The sequence below is a fragment of the Python bivittatus genome, unplaced genomic scaffold (assembly GCF_059951505.1).
Source record: "Python bivittatus isolate LINGU-HERP-01145 unplaced genomic scaffold, Pbiv_v1 ctg000470_np1212, whole genome shotgun sequence".
Lineage (NCBI taxonomy): Eukaryota > Metazoa > Chordata > Lepidosauria > Squamata > Pythonidae > Python > Python bivittatus.
This window is the reverse complement of record NW_028277065.1, coordinates 984,557-1,004,747: the sequence shown is the minus strand read 5'-3', so window position 1 is coordinate 1,004,747 and position 20,191 is coordinate 984,557. Positions and strand designations below refer to the sequence as shown.

At 35.3% G+C, this 20,191-nt stretch overlaps 3 protein-coding genes across 3 annotated transcripts; 2 read left to right on the top strand and 1 right to left on the bottom strand.

Annotated features, from left to right (window-relative positions):
• Positions 1-2,558: 2,558 nt before the first annotated feature.
• On the bottom strand, positions 2,559-3,491 carry LOC112543269 (olfactory receptor 14A16-like). The gene has a single exon (XM_025177509.2). The coding sequence runs from the start codon at positions 3,489-3,491 to the stop codon at positions 2,559-2,561; it is 933 nt and encodes a 310-aa protein (XP_025033277.2).
• Positions 3,492-7,983: 4,492 nt separating this feature from the next.
• On the top strand, positions 7,984-8,949 carry LOC148215534 (olfactory receptor 14A16-like). Its single transcript, XM_088142931.1, has one exon. The coding sequence runs from the start codon at positions 7,984-7,986 to the stop codon at positions 8,947-8,949; it is 966 nt and encodes a 321-aa protein (XP_087999057.1).
• A 5,412-nt stretch (positions 8,950-14,361) lies between these two features.
• On the top strand, positions 14,362-19,257 carry LOC148215533 (olfactory receptor 14A16-like). Its single transcript, XM_088142930.1, has 2 exons — positions 14,362-15,260; positions 19,174-19,257. Exons 1-2 carry the CDS (start codon positions 14,607-14,609, stop codon positions 19,255-19,257), a joined length of 738 nt encoding a protein of 245 aa, XP_087999056.1. The 5' UTR covers positions 14,362-14,606.
• Positions 19,258-20,191: the final 934 nt, after the last annotated feature.

The following is a 20,191-nucleotide window of genomic DNA, read 5'->3' as shown; positions in this document are numbered from 1 at the left end:
AGAGCTTAGCTTTTTAGAGATGTACTAAAAATTAGATGGGTGCTCCCGGGAGCATGAAGTGCAATTTATTGTAAAAAAAAGATGATGGTAAGCCTATTGTGGACTTAAACAAAGAAACAAATAAATGGCAAGCCGTTTGTGGGCTTAGGAGTTTTGAAAATAACAACAGCAGCAAAAAGTCTACCTTCCCATAGTAACTAAGATACATGTGGGGAAGGGCAGGAGAAAATTTCAGTCAAGACACATATATGATGCTTCCCAGGGACTTTGCATTATCACCTCTTCCATTACTGTGCTGGAGCTATTGGCCACCATGATGATGGCATTCATCATCAAGATTACTTATCCATACTTTAAAAGATAGGAGGTAATCTTACTAGAATAATAATGATCATAATAATAATAACAAAAAATATTGTAAAAGTTTATATCACTTTCATCATCTATAACCTTGTCCTGCCTAAATTGCCCTATGACACAAACCCTTTCTCCCTCCCTTCCTAATTTATAGCATATAATACCTATAATAATATATTTTAAAAAGTTTTCTACAAAGTAGAAGTATCCAATGGAAATAATCATAGTAATAATAATAACAATAGCAACAGTTTGTGGGTTCAAATGTGCAGATTTATCATATAAGTAGGTAATGCAGGGATGTTCACTTTTAGGATTTTTGGAGTGGGTCCTAGGTTTGTAAAAGATGTTAAAACTATTCTAGAGATTAATTTGCAAGTGTTCATAAATCTGGGGCTAATCTTCAGTCACCAAAGGGCATTTTAGGGGTCACAAAAAGGGGCTTGGAGCCTGGATTGAAAATAGGATTTACAAGGTAAATTCCCAAAGATGCCTAGTTAGGTGCTGGTATCTATCTAGGCTTGGCTGATCTCAGAACATGAAGCAGCAGGATTCAACCTGGGATGCCCTTGAAAGGAAACTACCAGGAAGTAGAAGAGAAGTCATCTGCATAGAAAAATTGATGTTAAGCCATAGAGAGGAAATACCAAAATGTCTGCACTTCTCTTCCAGCATTGTGGGGTGAAAATCATGGGATTTTAGGATGAAAAGAATAGGAAGATCTACTTTTCATGTCCTTGGCTGCTTTTAGAGTTTGAGCTGTGTGAAGGGACCACATTCCACAAAGGGAAAATGGCCAGGAGAAAAATGTAGACCAGATCAGATAACACTGTTTTTTAATGGTTATTTTTATTAAACATTATTTAAAAGAAGAAATAAGGAGAAATACAAAACTTATTAAAAGGTGGAAATATAAGTTACAGGCAGTAAATACAGGTACTGTAGATATACAGTGGCTCTAAAGTATAATAAAGACCAATGTGTACTAGTGTTTCTTATTTGTGCTTTCACAATTATGGCATCTTTCTTTTAAATCCACATAAATACTAACATTTACTTTTCTCCAAGCAATCTCCCAGGACACAGTGTATGTTTTGTGAGCAATCTCCCTAAAACAAACACATTCACATTATTTTTAAATACATTTGATTTGTACTATCCCCTCATATACACATTAATTACATATTTTCCATAATTTTATTCATTCTTATTTATTTTTAAAGTTGGTGTCTTTAAGAATATCTCTGAAGCTGAAAAATCACATAAAAGACCCAGAATAGAGTCGATACATCTTGATAGAATTATATCAAATTTTGCATCATTATAATCGGCAGCATCATAAGTTTTTTGTTTAAAATAATAAGGGTGTAACTTTGCAGATGTTAACCTTACTTTTATTCACCTTTTTCTTTTCTTTTTCCCATTAGCATAGACAAAGAGATAGATACACAGTTCATAGCTGTTTTCAACAACAAATGACCACAGAGGTTTTGTACGAGCAACTTTCATGGGCTTGCATCTCATGTTATAGATTAATGGATTCAGTATGAGTGAAATAATGCAATACATTATTGCAGTTATGAAGTCAAGGTTGTCAGATATGGTCCTTATATAAGCAAAGCGAGCAGTAAACAAAAATATGAAGAAGTGTGGAAGGCAAATGGAGAAGGCCTTTTTTCTTCCCTGAACAGAAGGAATTCTGAGAACCACAAAGATCTCCACATAACTATAATGGGGAAGCAGAAAAATGCCTGCAGATCCAAAAATTGAAGATGGACAGGAGAAAAATGTGCAAAACACCCAGTTATAAATTAAATCTGATCTCATTAAAGTTGAACTGAAATCAAATAATTATAGTGTTCTGTCCATATCAATATATCAATAAATACTTCAAAAGTGCACCTCAACAAATAACATATACACACAAAGTATTTAATTTCAATATCTTTATTCCAAAATTTAACCCAAATGAAACATTTTTATTTTTTTCCAATACATACGCCCTGATTGAATTTTTTTAAAAACTATTTTGGGGTTTTCAACTTAATTTATCAAACATATTTCCTAAAATGATACCAACTTACCTCCATGAAAATAAGTGCCTTAAAGTGGGGGATGCACTTCATTGCAGTCACTGTTGTTTACTGTGCATGATTTTATTCCCTTTCCCATTGAAATAGAAAAATAGAAAAATACAGAGTTCACACTTCTTTAGAAAGAAATAACCTCAGACCAGGAAATCTTGAAAGAGCAACTTTGATGTCCTTGTTTCTCATACTGTAGATTAATGGATTTAGCATGGAGGGGATGATGGAATACATTATTGTAGTTATCAAATCAAGGGGTGAAGGACTGTCAGATATGGGCCTTAGATAAGCAAACCAAGCAGTAAACAAAAATATGGTGATGACAATGAGGTGAGGTAGGCAAGTGAAGAAAGCTTTTTTCCTTCCTTGAACAGAAGGAATTCTCAGAACAATAAAGAAGATCTTCACATATGTAACAACAATAAATATGAAACAACCAAATCCTAACGTAGCACTGAACAATACAAGTCCAATTTCAGTTATGTATGAACCAGAGCAGGCAATTTTAAGTAAATGGGGGATTTCACAATAGAACTGATTGATAATATTAGAGCAGAAAGGAATAGTGAATGTTTCAGTAGTGTTTACTACAGCATTGAGAAAGCTGGCAATCCACACAGAACTAATCATTTTGGTGCAGGCCTTCCTGTTCATTATCATTTCATATTGCAAAGGTTTGCAAATGGCCACATACCGATCATAGGCCATGACAGTCAGAAGGGCAACATCAGAGCCCGGAAAGAAGACAATCAAGAGGACTTGAACAACGCACCCAGAGAAAGAAATAGTCCTTGTATTCATCAGAGAATTAAAAACAGCTTTGGGGATAATGACTGAAACTGAACCAATGTCTTGGATAGCTAAATTCATCAGAAAGAAGTACATGGGAGTGTGAAGGTGGTGATCAGAAATAACAGCACTGAAGATGAGAAGGTTCCCTATGACTGTTATTAAATAAAGGATTAGGAATAAAGCTATATACATTAACTGTTTTTCCCGAATTTTTGAGAATTCCAAGAGGAGAAACTCAGATGTGTGATTATCCATTATTAATCATGAATGATGATGTGCCTAGAAAAAATAAAATTTGAATAAATATATACCTGAATAAAAGGAGACCTGCTTAAGATTTTCCAACTATGAAGAATTTGAGGAGCAATTTCAAATGTTCAGTCAAGATTACATCATATCATGGCTTTCCAAATTGAAATAAAAAACTAATAAATGTAGATTAGATTAATGTACTTCGTTAAATACTGGCACTCTCTATGTTAAACCGTCTTCTTAAATGAAACTTCAACCTCTAGAAGCAGCTATCAATTTTATTATTTTCTTTTTTTTATTATTTTCTTTTTTTTTTAACGAGCTGTAATTGAAAGGGAAAGAAGGCTTGGAAAAGAGCAATGGATCATTTGGGGTAAAATAAGTAAGTGACTCAACAGGTAGATTTCTTTCTAAAAATTCACATTGTCTTTGTTTAACCATCAGTGAGATTTTTATCATTTTTATCCAGTACCTCTTGCCCTTTTCCCCAAAGATTTTTAGAAAGTGGTCCCCATTGGGATTATAACATGGTTAGTGTGGATTGGATTTTATTCTGTACTCTATGGAATAATTATTTATACTGAAGAATCCTATGGGGGGGGGACTGATCCCCTATTTTGTTGACTTTGAATGTGAGAAAATAGCTATTTTCTCTGTAACTCTGTCTCTGTTACTTCGATGTATTGTGTTTTACCTCAGTATAATATTTGAGGACATCAGCTGAATCTTGCATGACTGCCTTTTATTTTGTTTTGTGTTTTCCCATCAGTTTTTGGTAGGAAACACTTAAAAATTATCTTTTTTTAAAATACCATTGATTGATTTTTAAAAAATTGCATATGAAAAGCATAACATAATCCCAATGAATTAGTTTGATCAATTTGACCACTGGAGTCACATTAGACCATGATAACACCATAAGGTCACGTCTACAATACATTGTTTAAGCATTTATTTAAAAAAAAAAATGACACTGCAGCAGTGGCAACAGCATTCTCTTTAATGTTATATAAATGTAAAGATATGTAAACACCCATCCCACAACATAAAATAGGAAATTATGAGACAGAAGGGCTAACATCTGAAAAGGTCATACATTGGATGAATTTTAGAATTCTGCTACTTAAAAATTGGGGGGAAAGATGTGCTTCTGGCTATCCTGATGTAAGCTGCCTTATCAGGTTTCAAATCAGGACATTAACATTTCTTTTCTTTTTTCTTTTCTTTTTTTCCTCTGTAGAATTCTTCAGCTAAAACAGTATAGACCTTTGAGCAAAGTACCAAGCAGTCTGTGTATGTGTATATGTGTTTGTGTATCTGTGTACACATGTATATATATGTATATGTATATACATACACATACATATACATATACTTGTGTATATACATGTATATACATGTATATGTATGTATATATAAATTCCCAATCCACAGGGTCTCTATTACACTGCCCATGGATATCAGCTTTTAATGTCTTTTGGAAAATGGGAAGACAAATTGGACTGAAGCTCACTGAAAGCTTGACAGAATAAAATATGATTGATGACTGCAGAAAGACAACTGACAAAAATAAAGCTGCAGAAATAAAGATGGTGAGTTATTCCTTTATATTTACCTCAGACAATCAATTCAGTTTCCCTTTCTTAAAGCTGTAATGTTATATTATGTTTATGAGATGACCTTTTCCAGGCTGGAGTTGCATGTGTGGAAGATTCTATTGTATCTGTGTGCTATCTAGTGGACCATAGAGACAAAACCTATATGCAGAAGATGTAGCTTTGTAAGTCTTTATTTTTCTGTGTCATTTGATTTCACAGGGTGAGTATCAATTATTTCCTGAATGGCTGCAAGCTAATTTGTAATTATGTACTCCTGCCAATGGAAATTTTATTTCTGAAATCTTCTGCTTCTTTGATTCAGAATGCTGACTTTGTTTCTACTTTACTTGATGCTGTTCTTCTGCCCTTTGCTGCTGTTAGCATTACAGTAAAAAGGCATTGTCATTTTAACTGTCCATGAACTTGCTAATTCTTATTTGTATTTTCTGTTCTCCAGCCTCCTAAGGTTTCTATACAGAATACTCTTTAACACTTTCTTTATCTGGATTCAATTTCGAAGAACTGCACTGAGATGTGAAGGGTGACATTCACTCCCATGGAACTTTTCAGGCTCCATATGGTCATTTAGTTCTTTTGTTTTTCCTCTTGCCCCCTTACCCCATTTTAATGGACACAAGGAGAAAAGGGGAATATGATCTGAAATTGAAAATATATATATATGTTGGTGAGCATATGGGATCACAAAAGTATTTCAAATTGATTTGGGGTTTTATTGTGCTTTTTAGGCAAAGAGTTCTGGCTTAGTGAGATGACAAAATGGTGTACTAAAATAGAACATCTTCAAGAATTATAGTCAATCCACATCTTTTTAAAAAAAAACAAAAATGAAACAGGTTCATAGAGATTTAGCAGTGAAGATACTTAAAATCATAAATATGTGTGTCTTTGGATAGGTACAAGTAGGATTAAGTTATTTGCTGATAGCCTTGCGTGTACATACGGTACTTAGTTGCTGCAAGAAGATTACACAGACTGACTACAAGCAACGGCATGACCAAGTAGCAACAATAGTGCATTGGAATATCTGCAAGAAATACCATCTGTCTGCAAGTAAGAACTGACAATGCAATAGAAAGTGAAGAAGCTAAAGTGCTCTGGGACTTTAGAATTCAAACAGACAAGCACCTGCCACGCAACAGTCCAGATTTAACAATTGTTGATAAGAAAGACAAAAAAATCTGGATAGTGGACATTCCAACACCTGGAGACAGCAGAACAGAAGAGAAAGAACTGGAGAAAATCACAAAATATAAAGCCCTACAAATAGCAGTAGAACGACTGGCAAAAGAAAGGAAAAATAGTACCAATAGTTGTAGGCACCTTAGATGCAATCCCAAAACATCTGGAGCACCACTTGAAGACCATCGGCATTGACAAAATCACCATTGGTCGATTGTTAGAGGCAGTTTACTTGGAAAAGCTTATATCCTGTGACAATACCTTTAACACAATCAAACAACAACATCTGCCTATCCCAGGTCCTTGGGAAGGACTTGATAAGTGGATAAAATTGGCAAATCCAGTCTAAACATCTGGCTGTGTGACTCATCATGATCATCATGATCATCATCGCTTTAAAATGTATTCAATCTTCAGAGATAGACTGAGTTTGACTCAGGTGTTATCTGCATGAAGGGGTCCAAGAATTCAAAAAATGAGATTGTGACTATGTAATTAAAGTATTTCTTTTGTTCATGCATCACAATAACTATCTTGATTTTTTGGCCCCAAGTGGATACCACTGGTTTGATTTCTGGTGACTATGTGACACATCCCTGAAGTATCTTTCAAAAGAATACAAAAAGTTTTTTTCTTTTTTATCTATTTTATATTGCTGCATATCTCACATTTGTGACTCTTTCTGTTACCTCCTTCTCAACCTTCCTTCCTTCCTTCCTTCCTTCCTTCCTTCCTTCCTTCCTTCCTTCCTTCCTTCCTTCCTTCCTTCCTTCCTTCCTTCCTTTCTTCCTTTTGCATGTTGGAAGCTATCATACTTATGATTCTTAGATTTAATAATCAGAGATTTGTGGAAATATTCATTTGGTTTGTTTGCTGGCTAAAAGCCATAATAAATTAAAATTGGATACATTAATATTGCTTTGCTTAAGTATACTACAGAAGTTGTGCAGAGCAGCACTGCATTGTACTGTTAATAAAATAAATAATGAATGTATGTAATGAATTTCTGTGATTCACTTTACTAAAAACTACTACTAAGTTCTGAACTTTTTAAAGACATGTCAAGGTTGGATGGGTGCTACCTGGAGCTTTATCTGGATTCTCTTATTTAAAAAATTCAATTGCTTTGTCCAGGCTCCTTGCCCAGTCTCTACTTCAGCTCCTCCTGGGAAACTTTGAAGTACTTTGTACTTCATGTATGTATGCATGCATACATACCTGTATATAGGGGATATAGGGGATATAGATGATAGATGGATAGATGGATGGATGAAAAGATGGATGGATGGATGGATGGATGGATGGATGGATGGATGGATCTCCATCTGCCACAGGCATTTTAACTTTAAAACTGAGGTGAACATAGAAATTGTCTTGTGCTACAATTAAAACCATCTGAAAGGTAAGTCTACCCCTTGTTCTTTGGACTAAAGCCAGTGTAAACAACAGCTCCAAGCTCCTTCCTACATGCCTAATTTACCTCAGGGCTGCTGAACCAAACTAGGCTCCTGCAAAATGAGCCCCTTGAGGATAGTTACAAACATCCCATAGATAAACCTCTTCTTTCCTTCTCTCTAGCACTGTCAAGCCAGAGTAAATGGTTTTCAGAGTGTTCCAGTCCAGCTTGAATACGGGGACATGGAAAAGGAATCTGATATTTGAGCTCGTTCCACAAACTACAAAGCCTGAACAGAACTATGGAAAATCAGTCAAGAATTGGTGGATTCTTTCTGCATGGATTCCCTGATACTGAGGAGCTACGAATGTTTCATGTCATAATTTTTTTAGTAATTTATTTGGTGGTCCTCATTGAAAATCTCATTATCGTCATTGTCATTTTTTATAGCCATCGACTTCATTCACCCATGTATTTTTTCCTAGTCAATCTCTCCTTCCAAGATCTTGGCTCCATCTCTGTCATAATTCCCAAGTCCATGCTGAATTCTGTGATGAACACTGAAACCATTTCTTACTCTGGATGCCTCTGCCAAGTTTTCTTCTTTGATTTCTTTATGATATCTCATCTCTTCCTCCTTGTTGTCATGGCCTATGATCGTTATGTAGCCATCTGCAATCCATTACATTATGAAACAGTAATGAACAAAAGAGCCTGTATCCGAATGGCAACCAGCGCATGGATTGGTGGTCTCTTTTACTCAACACTTTATACAGGAAATTTAGTCACGGTTGAGTTCTGTTCCAGAATCATCAATCAGTTCTTCTGTGAAATTCCTCAATTGCTCAAGATCTCCTGCTCTGATTCTTATGTTGCAGAAAAATGGGCACTCATCTTTGGCTTTTGTGTAGGCTTCATTCTTTTTGCTATAATTGTGTTTTCATATGTTAAGATTTTTAGAGCAGTTTTTCAAATCCCATCTACCCAAGGGAAGCAAAAGGCCTTCTCTACTTGTTTACCTCATCTCATAGTCATTTGTCTGTTTGTGGTAAGTGCTAGCCTTGCCTATTTCAGTCCAAGCTCTACCTCTTCTTCAGCATTAGATCCTTTTATATCTATATTTTACTGTGTGGTGCCACCACTCATGAATCCACTGATCTATAGCATGAGGAATAAGGAACTCAAAATAGCACTCTGGAAGCTAATTCTCCATATTTGTCCACATCCGTTATGCAAAAATCATATTCACTTTCATTTATCCTTATAAACAGTTCTAATTGTCAATACATTTTCTAGGGACAGTATAATAAGAATTTAAAAATATATTCCATGTTCAGTGTGTGAATTAAATATGCATGCTTTCTCAGAAATAAATATTATTTGATTCTGCAGGAATCATTCAGTAAATCTACCCAGAATTGCCACTTATGTGTCAATGGTACTTTATAACCATTGTAAGTAAGCATTAATATAAATTAATGCTTTGTGATATAGCATGGAACATAAATAAACATTATTATTTCATGTAATGTAATTATTTCCTTTAGCAATGTTGACTATACATTATTATTTTATTTTTTATTAATATGACATTAATTTTTGGTTTAAAAAGGTATGCAAGTTTTACATTTTTCTGCTTAATTTTAACATGATATGGTTATCCTATCTAAATATGATTTCAGAATGGAGTCATGTATTTTTCTTAGTTTTTTTCATAATCCTGCATCTATATCAATCTTTGGAAGATTTTAGCTGGCAAGCAAGTTTCTCATGGTAGAATGTGGAATAGGACCATGGGAGAAAATAATGACTAGTTACAAGATATTCTCAATTATTTGTGCCCTCAGATTTAGAAGTGTAGAGTTAAAATATTTTATCTGTATAATTTTAAGCAGTGGTCTTTGAACTTCTATTTCATGTACCCAGGAACTTTTCAGTTTTAGTTTTTAGGCAAGTAATAAACCAAAACCAAAGTGAGGTGTAAGATAAGTCCAATAAATTTAAATGATAATTATGACAAAATGAAGTGTTAGTCCTGAAATTTCATTTGTAGTCAATAACAATCCAGTCAGAATTAATGGTCCCTCCCTCCTGTCCCTCTCTCTCAATATTCTCTCTTTTTCTTTTCCCCTCAAAGCACTTTGGAAAATGCCCTTGAAATTTTCGAGTCATCAGTTTGGATTGAAATGTTACTCTGATTCAATTACAGCTGATTCTATACAGCCCTATATGAACTTTTAAGAAAGAGTAGGCAATCCTTATTCTGCCACATTCCTGGTCTGTTTCTATCCCCTTTGCATCATTGCTCATACAATTCTATCTTCTCCTTTAAAAATTCTATTAAAAAGGGTCTAGATGCTTTGAAGATGCACATCTCTACTTTTCAGATGGATAAGATAGTACAGCCAGCACAATTCACTGAAATGCAAATGTTCTTGAGAGGGTAAACATACAGTGTACAAATGAAGTTATTCCCAATGGAGTTGCTACACCATAGGATATCAGATACTGTATAAACACCTCAGATTTCCAAGCATTTTCAAAAGCCATTTTGCCCTGAAATAAAGAATGACAGAAATTCTTAAGGGTAACAGATATTGTACTCTTAGCCATAATTTATTGCTGTAGACATTCATTGAGGAATGGTTTGATTTGATCTGAACTTGTGTTTTAATGTCTATATCTTTTCTGTACACTGTACACTGATTAAAAATTTTATGAAATGAATATGCAGAAGTATTGAGATTCAAACTGATGTCTTCTGCAATTTGAACACATTCGGTTAAAGAGTTGCCAACTATTGCTACGGTGCACATTCATGTGTACTCTGAAATACCATTTCCTTTCAAATCCAAAATGTTGCTGAGCCCTACTTCAGTGTAACATCTTTCTACTATTTTCTGTGTAATATAATTGGGGCAACTCCGCTGTAGCACAAGAATAAAATAAAGAAAGCCTTGAGTAAACTTCAGCTCCTGATCACCACTTGGACACATCCATACATATTCTTCCAATATGTTCATCCCTCCCACCACCAACTAGGAATGCTTTCATCTTCCCAGTCAGGATTATAGTCTTGGTATTCTCTGATGGCCTGAAATGACTAACCAAATCATAGGATGATTTGCTGAGCTTCTAAATGTAGACAGGTTGGGACTGTTATCAATATCTCAGTAGTCTATAAGTTTTGCAAATTTCAGAAGAAACTCTTCTAATGTCTTGTTTCCAAACCATTTCCCCAGAACTTTTCAGTAAGTAGCAATTACATACAGAAAGATGGACAAAGACTTTTTTTAGGGTTTTTTTTATCCGCCTTTATTATTTTTATAAATAACTCAAAGTGGCAAACATATCTAATACTCCTTTCTCCTCCTATTTTCCCCACAACAACAGCCCTGTGAGGTGGGCTGAGAGAGAATGACTGGCCCAAAATCACCCTGATGGTTTTCATGCCTAAGGTGGGACTGGAACTCACAGTCTCCTGGTCTCTAGACTGGTGCCTTAACCACTAGACCAATCTTGTCTACTTATAATATCAGCTATAAGATGGACAATCATCCTATTTCCATTCTCCCCTCTTCTATCCCATTTTATTTTTCCATCTTTTTCTTGCATTTTTTACTTTTCCTGCCATTACGTTGCAACCATTGCCTTTACTACATTGTTTCCTTCCTTGATTTCCATGGCCAACACAGCATCCATGAAGTATCTCAACAATTCTGCTTGCAATTTATTGCAGAATTATTTGATGTTCTCAATTAACAGAGAACTTGAGCCAAAATTCAAAGATGAATGATTGATTCTCCTTTTTTTTTCATTAACTATAAGATGTATACTTGTTCATATGGAATAATAAAAACAGTAGTAAAATTAATACTTGAAATTTCAGCTCAATCTATAAACTTAGCTACTAATTTGTAACCGTGGAAAGGGGAAGGAAGGAAGGAAGGAAGGAAGGAAGGAAGGAAGGAAGGAAGGAAGGAAGGAAGGAAGGAAGGAAGGAAGGAAGGAAGGAAGGAAGGGTGGGCATCCACAGTTCCATCACAGTCACAAAACAAGTATTGTGATGTTGTAATGCAGCCTCCATCCATTACTGTACAGTGTAATTGCAACACAGAGGGAGTTTGTCTGGTGACCCATGGTTTTGATGAGACCAGCAATGTTGTAAAATTGTTTCGGATTAAATGGCATCTCTGTATGATATCTGAAGACATCTTGCAGATCTTATCTAAACACAAATGGAAGCATAATTTCCCTATATTTTGCAGTAGGAAACACAAGAAAATTGGATTTGAGCTTCATTGAAAAACATGACACTGTTCCACTGAATTTGCTATCCCATTGTGGCCTCCCCAAGTCCCAAAAAATCTGTATGCATTGTGAACTCCTTTTTTTACAGGATCATATAACAAAGATATTTGAATAAGGCTGATAAATCTCAAGGGATTATTCATATCACAGTGGACTCAGAATAGACCCTGATATATAAGGACACCTGTACACTACATTATATAGCCATCTATAAAAAATCATGACAATGCATAAATAACAAGAAAATCCACTTGAATTTTAAATAACATAAATGATATTTGGCCACCAGCTTTGCAACATAAATAAGATAATAATTATTAGAAGAGGCTAAAATGCCTTATTCTAAACAAATAAATGGAGGATATTTAGATTTCCATTATTTAAAAACTGGCAGAAAAAGATGATAAAGAAGTTTGGCTGTTTTGATGTAGTCTCTCCTCTTATCAGGCTTGCAAATTATTATCGTATTTTTTTTTTCGGTTGAATTCTTCAGCTACAGTAATACACACTCTTGGGAATATCCCAAGGAGTACACAGAACTTCTAGACTACAGTACCTGCTTTATACTGCAAATGGAGAGTGGCGTTTAATAACTTTTGGGAAATGGCAAGAGAAATTGGATAAAATGTCACTGATGGCTCTATAGCATAAAACACTGCTGTTGTATGTGGAAAGATCTTCATGAATAAGGGTGGTGAGTCACTCATTTACTTTTACCTCTAATGATCAGTTATTTCTCCTTTCTTCCTGCAAATATTCAAGATAGAATTCTCTGCCCTTTACCTTGTCATTATAATTCTGGTTAAAATAGATTATAACACTCAACTGCCTTCATAAGCATTAGTTTTCAGGTAGTTTTATTGAGAAAAAGAGGTGAAAATAATTTAAGTAGAATTCAATGAATTATGTTAATCTAAAAATAAAATATGAAGTGCTACCTCTACCCATACATTATTTCAAATTAGCATAGCAAACATAATTACTGGCTTGTTTGGATGCAATCTATGAAGCCTGAGATCAAGCTTTATTGCTTAGAAGATTCACCATGTTTTCATTCAACCTGGTTTCAGATCAATGGATATGAATCGATCTGGACATTTTGATTTGATCTAACATTCAACATCAGATCAAGAACTTATTTAATGATGGTTGATCGCTATGAAGGTTTGTGTGTGTGTGTGTGTGTGTGTGTGTGTGTGTGTAGTTTTTGTTTTGTAAAATAATACTTTTACAAGCAGCTGAAATAGGTTTAATATTGAAGTAGGTCTTCAGAATGTCCATTCTGTTTTTTACACAGGAAGGCTAAGTGGTACAGGTTATTTGGAAGTTTTCCATATTTATTCTTTGAGGAATTCCAAAATGTTAAAGATCATCCCTTAAATGAGAACTCCTACTGCCTTAATGATGTCTGGATTTTATTAAATGTGAATGTTCGAAGTTGCTGTAAAACTGGCCATTTATAATAATGGTGGAGAAAGCAGGCCATTTTTTTTTTTCTCAAGTCCTTTTAGGACATTACAGAAGGAACCTAACAAGAAACTTAAAAAAAAAATGATGCTAAAATGTTTATTCTATCTGCATTTACCAAACACATCTTATGTGGCTAATCCTAACATGGAAAGGAAAATGATGTTCCTAAGACTGTTAGAAATAGCAATCTGGCAGAAAATGAGAGGTTGATATTCACAGTAAGACTAAGTGCACAATTTTTCAAGCCACTGACATTTTACACCTGAATACCCTCTAGAGGAATGAATTTTCAAATTTCATTTCTTGAAACTCTGTCATTCTGTTTTTATGTTATATTGATAAGGAAACATTTTTGCATTATATTATAAGAATTCTCTTTCACAGACAAACCAGATTGCACCCCTCTGCGATGTATGAGACAAAGAAAAGGCTCCCAGGGATGTCATAGAGAATGAGGTTGGTGGCACCCCTACTTGTGTAACAATGACATGGTGGAATATATTGGGATGTATCTCTTTCAGGATTCTTCCCAATGAAAGCCTAATTTCTCTGCCCTAACATCCCAATCATGGAGACATTTCAGAGGATTTCTAAGTTAATTTTAAAGCTGGAAAAATAAATCATGGAGTTAGACTACACATTTCTGCCATAAGACATGCTGCTGCTAAATATATTTAAAAGATAGCACACAGAACTTTAAACTAAAGCGAGGAATTTGAACATGGATGAAGTTACTCTGTTGCTCAAAATATATGATGTAAATTTGCAGGCTAAATTTTAATGACATTTATTTGAAAGTTAATCAATTGTTCTTCAGATCTTTCCAACCTGAACTAATTTTTTTTAAATGTTTAACAGCATTCCTTCTCTTTCAGAGATGCCCTGATTCATGACTAAAATGGATAATCACACTTCTGGGTTTCTTCTCTTGGAATTCTCTAAGATTTGGGACTTACAGATTCTGTATGCAGCTCTCCTATTGTTACTGTACTTAATGACCATAACAGGGAACCTTCTTATCATCACTGCTGTTGTTTGTGACCACCACCTTCACACCCCCATGTACTTTTTCCTGATGAACTTAGCCCTGCAGGACATTGGGTCAGTTTCAGTCATTATTCCCAAAGCTATTTTAATTGTCTTATGAATATAAGGTATATATCTTATTCAGGGTGTGTTGCTCAGGTCTTCTTGTTTCTCTTCTTCCTGAGCTCTGATGTTCCCCTCCTTACTGTCATGGCATATGATCGATATGTTGCCATTTGCAATCCTTTACAATATGAATTAGTAATGAACAGGAAAGCTTGCACCAAAATGGTTGGCAGTGCATGGATTGCCAGTTTTCTCAATGCTATACTACACACTACTGAAACATTTATAACTCCTTTCTGTTCTAATATTATCAACCAATTCTACTGCGAAATCCCACATTTACTTATGATTGCCTGCTCTGATTCATATTTGATTCAAACTGGAGCTATAGTGTTGAGCGTTTCATTAGCAAGTGGTTGTTTTGTGTTCATCATTGTTACTTATGTGGAGATCTTCTCTGCTGTTCTGAGAATTCCTTCTGTTCGAAGCAGGAAGAAAGCCTTCTCTACTTGCCTTCCACACCTCATTGTCATCACCATATTTTTATTTACTGCTTGCTTTGCTTACCTAAGGCCCCTTTCTAACACACCATCCAACCTTGATTTCATAATTACAGTGATGTATTCCATTATTCCACCTGTACTGAATCCATTTATCTATAGCATGAAAAACAAGGACATCAAAATTGCTCTTTCAAAAATTCAGGTGTCATTTCTTTTGTAAAAAAACCCGGTGAACTTTGTATGTATCTAGATTAATGGTAAAGGGGACATTGGGGAATGAAACTAAAGTTAATATTCCCTCTTTTTTTTTTTTTGACAATTATTATCCTAAACTAAAAAGATGTCCTTGATCATGAACATGATCATGATCATAATCATGTACAGATGGTGACTATGTGAAATGTCACTCATTTCCTTCAAGAATCTTAGACTCTATTTTATCTTTTACATTTCAGCTAAAGAAAAAAGTCCTAAAGATGCTAACATTAGCATGAAATTGGAAGTAGAAGAATTAGAGAAAATTAGTAAACAATGTGTATATTAGGGGAAAGCCCCAATGAAATCACTTGAAAGTAATGTGAATGCATATTCGTTTCTTTAGGGTATATTTGCTGACAAAATGTATATAATAGGAGGTGCCTTTGAGAAAGTTACATGAAAATATATGTTTGCACTTACATTATATAACTTTATGGAAGGACAAGTAGACTGTACTATTTAGGATCCTATTGGACTAAGAAGTTTGGCAATAGGAACTCATATCCTGGTTGCAACCTGGCTGGCTGCTGCAATGTTCGATGCTGCCTTTAGAAATATCCAGGAAGCTACAACTGATAGAAAATGTGGCAGCTAGATTCCTGATTGCTCATTCTCCCTTCAAGTGAAGATAACACTTATTCTCAAGTCTCTGCACTGGTTGCCACTAGATTTCTGGGGCTATAAATTTTTTAAAGCCCTTTATTGTACAGTACCAGGATGAATCAGGCAACAATTTGCCAAAGTTGAGGATATGGAGAAAGAATATGTTGACCCCAATAGCCCCACAATTCTGTTTGCAAATTCATCCTCTGCCATGGCAGGCCAGCAGTGCACTGAGTGGGGTGTATCAAACTGTGGGCACATACTGTGAATATGATTGTGTTTTTCGATGTGTATGAAAGAAAAAAAAAATACCCATTAAGTGTGTATTTGAGAAAATATGTTTGTACATATCAATTTGTTTATGAGGTGCTCTGTATTGTTCTACTACTCAAGTATAATTCATCACACTTTATCCATTAATGTGGTTTATGCCCATGGATAAGATATATAAGGAGAAAAACTCACATAATCCCAGAGAAAGTGTTCAAGTGTTCCATATATGTCTAAATTGTGTTCACTACCAAACCATACATATGAACTGCTGAAAGTGCCCTTATAAGAAAACATTCACAGCAAGCTGAATGGACCCTGAGTGGTGACAGGGAGAAGACCCAGTCCGGAACCTGTGGCTCAAGGAACCAGATGGCTTCTATTCACCAAACATATCTCAAAGATAATATGGCTAGCATGCTGGCCTAGCAGGAAGGAATAAATAATAATAAGGTCACTCAGATGGGATTATCAAAAACACTCCAGCATCTCGCTGCAATTTACATTGTGTCTGCCTTTTTCTTTATCTTGTCTTTGCGTTGTAGTATGACAGAGGTGTATAAGCTGTGGTTCTGTTTTTGCTCAGGCTGCTCAGCAAGCTGGGAGCTCAGTGTATCCTGCAGTTGTTTGCATGCTTAATAAATATATGTTGTATCTCCAAAGTGAGTTGGGTGCTTTGTGTGAAGCAGGTTTTGGCCACAGCACAGTATCAGAAATAAGTAAGAACATATTACTTCCTTTCTACAGAACTCTTTCCCCAGGAAGATTTTTTTTTTTAAGTTATCTTTCAGAGCTAGTTTGGAAAACAGGGACAAATAGGAAGGAAGGAAGGAAGGAAGGAAGGAAGGAAGGAAGGAAGGAAGGAAGGAAGGAAGGAAGGAAGGAAGGGAGGGAGGGAGGGAGGGAGGGAGGGAGGGAGGGAGGGAGGGGATCAATCAAGAAAAGTGAGCTTTATTTTCTATGATGAGCCTGAAGATAAAGGAACTTCAGTCTCCAAGAAAGACATCTGTGCAAGTGAACATTGCCCCATCCATTGATTGCAGAAGGAGGACTTACCAGTTTCATTTAGTATGGAAGAACCAAATTTGTAGTATTTGCACCCTTTCTATGATCCACAAGAACAATCAAAACTGCATGCAGTAAAGTTTCTGATAATGATTTTGTAGTACTGATTTTTTAAATGACTTTGGGAATCACAGAATTATAACAATGGAGCAAAGCCTTATAACTCAATAATGAATGCAGACCCTTGGTTCAAAACTCAGTATGAGGCAACTTGGTTACAAGAATGGAAGGAGAGTCCTCTTCAGATGTGAGACATCCTGCACATCAAGGGGAAGATAAGGACATTTTTATACCCCCCCCCCATTTGACTGGAAACAGTAAAGGAAGGCTGTAATAATCTTTGAGTGTAAGCTATGAGTCTTTACCATGCCTCTCCATCTCCATCCATGAATAAGGTGTTTATGGTTTGTTTTCATTTGTTTTCTAGAGAAGCCTGGAAGTGATTGCTGGTATTAATATTTCTAATGAGTTTTCTAAATGAATTTGCATCTCATGTTTGCATAATAAGAAGGGAAAATATTATAAGAATCATCATAGTATTGTCAAATCCATGTAGGAATCTCACTGAGGTAAAGCCTAAGGTAAATAAAATGTAAAATAATTAAATTATAGATTTAAAAAAGGAGGTGAGGTAGGCAGGTGGAGGCGGCCTTTTGTCTTCTTTCTGTGGTCCTAAGTAGATAGGAACATCTGAATACTGACTATTAGTTGTTGGCCTATAGACATGATATGGCCAAGGACATGAAATATTATATTTCATGGTTGAAAGCAGGCAGTTGGGTGTAATGGGTTGGAACAGTCAGATATATATTGTAGGTAGTGCTATTAGGCATTTTGAAGTGCATCCTAATTTTAGAAATCATGTTACTCTGCAAGTGTTCGTTCTGTTTTTGTTTTTTGCTAATTTTCATTTGTCGGGAGATACTTCAGGGATCACATAAAGGGGGCTTGAAGCCCAATGGAAGATAGGCTTTGTAGGAGACAAGTCATTCAAGTTAATATACAATTTTATTGTTGTAACCACAGGTGATAACATATAGCATACCATAAAATACAATAAAATAAAGTAGAATAGTAAGATTACAAAATGAAATAATAAAAAGTTTATTGGATATAAGAAGGTTAAAACAAGAAAAAGCCAGAGCTACAACTAAACACTTAAGTACTTCTCTCTATGTTTACATGAAGCAGAGCAAAAGTAGCAACCTGACGGCCAACAAGTGAAAACACATCTACAAGAGGATAGCGCAGTTGTTCAAGATCCAAGCCCTTGAGTTCATTACTAAGCCATTATGGAACATGACTGGCTAGGTCAGTGTGGTCCAAGCTTGGCCACTTTAAGATCAGTAGACTTCAATTCCCAGAATTCCCCAGCCAGCATTCTGGGAGTTGAAGTCCACTCATCTTAAAGTGGTCAAGTTTGGACAACACTGGGCTAGGTGCAGCATCTCTCCAACCTTGGCTGATCTCAGAACATAAGGCAGGCAGGTTGGACCTGGGGTCTATTTGATGGGAGACCACCAGAAATACCAGGGCTGCAGCCTGCATGGAAAAGTCAGTTTTAGACTCTAGAGAGGAAGCACCAAACTGCCTGCAGTTGATTTTTTTTCTGGCATGAAGGGAAGAAAATAATTGAAGATGTGCTCTTGAGGACCTTACTGCTTTCAGATTTTGAGTTTCATGAAGAGACCACCTTCTAAAAAGTAAAAATGGCCAGGAAGAAAAGATCATCATTTTAAACACACATTGGAATCAAATATAATACAGTCTTTTGACATATCTATATCTATTTATATGAAGATGGAAAAAGATTTTAAAACTATTCCTCAGCAATGATCGGCATGCTTATGTGGCTTAAATGACTTGATTAAGGTAAGATATACACAGACACTTGAAATACACTCTTCAGATGCATTCAGATCCTGCTCTTCAGCTTTTCAGATATTAAAACATGCTTTTATTTATTATCTATATTGCCTTATATATTAATCAAACTAGATTGAAAAACCTTTTTTTCTTTATCTTGTGCAGTTGGAATGGAATGTATCGCAGGAGCTCAACCACTGAACTCTTGAGCTGTCCAGCATCCTTGAAAAGGAATCAGACTGGGGAACTTTTTATCATCTTTGGTGGATATGTAATAAAGGTAAAAAAAATTGGACTCAGATTTGCATACTAATTCAGAAAATTTTGAAGATTAAAATATAATCAAAACCAGAGACATTTCTTTTGGGGCTGCTGGAGAAACAATTGGAAAAATCTCATGGACCTTTGTTTTTATATATGATACCTGCAGTGAGACTTTTATATGCTCAAAGGTGGAAAGACTCAGTATTACCTATAATGGAAGAATGGATCGTAAAGTTGATGGAGTTAGCTGAGATGGTGAAATTGACAGCTTTGACTAGAGAAAAGACATTGGCTAATTTTAAACCTAATTGGAAACCCCTTTTGGACTTTTTGCAGGAAACAGAAAAAAATGAAATTATGATATATGGATTTGATGATTAGTAAAATTAATAGATTATAGAAAAAAATGATGTTATGTTGAAATCTTAGAATAAAAGTTTAATGTATGTTTTACTTATATCTGCTGTAAAAGAAGTTGAAAGTCATTCTTTCTATTTCTGTTTCTTTTTTTTACCTTTCTGCACTTTTGCTTTCTATTTTTTTTTTCTATTCTTCTTGATTTCTAGATCTTGTTGGTTTTTGTCTTTTTGTATTCAAAACTTTAATAACATAATTTAAAAAAGGGGGGATCAGACTGAGCTGAAATGTACCTCCTTGGCTTACATTGGCCTGGAAACCCAAGTAAGAGATATGGATTATTATTAGTCATATTAGGCAAGAATGGTAGGCAAAATGGAGTAATTATAGGCTGAATGTAGGCTTCTTTTCTCCCCCTTGCTGACTATTAGCAGCCATAAGACCTCTTTG

Excerpts from the sequence above, each read along its gene's own strand:
- LOC112543269 (XM_025177509.2), bottom strand. The coding sequence starts at position 3,491 with ATGGATAATCACACATCTGAGTTTCTCCTCTTGGAATTCTCAAAAATT.
- LOC148215534 (XM_088142931.1), top strand. The coding sequence starts at position 7,984 with ATGGAAAATCAGTCAAGAATTGGTGGATTCTTTCTGCATGGATTCCCT.
- LOC148215533 (XM_088142930.1), top strand. The coding sequence starts at position 14,607 with ATGAATATAAGGTATATATCTTATTCAGGGTGTGTTGCTCAGGTCTTC. Across the intron at positions 15,261-19,173 it reads TTGCTCTTTCAAAAATTCAG|ATCCTGCTCTTCAGCTTTTC; the intron begins GTGTCATTTCTT and ends AGATGCATTCAG.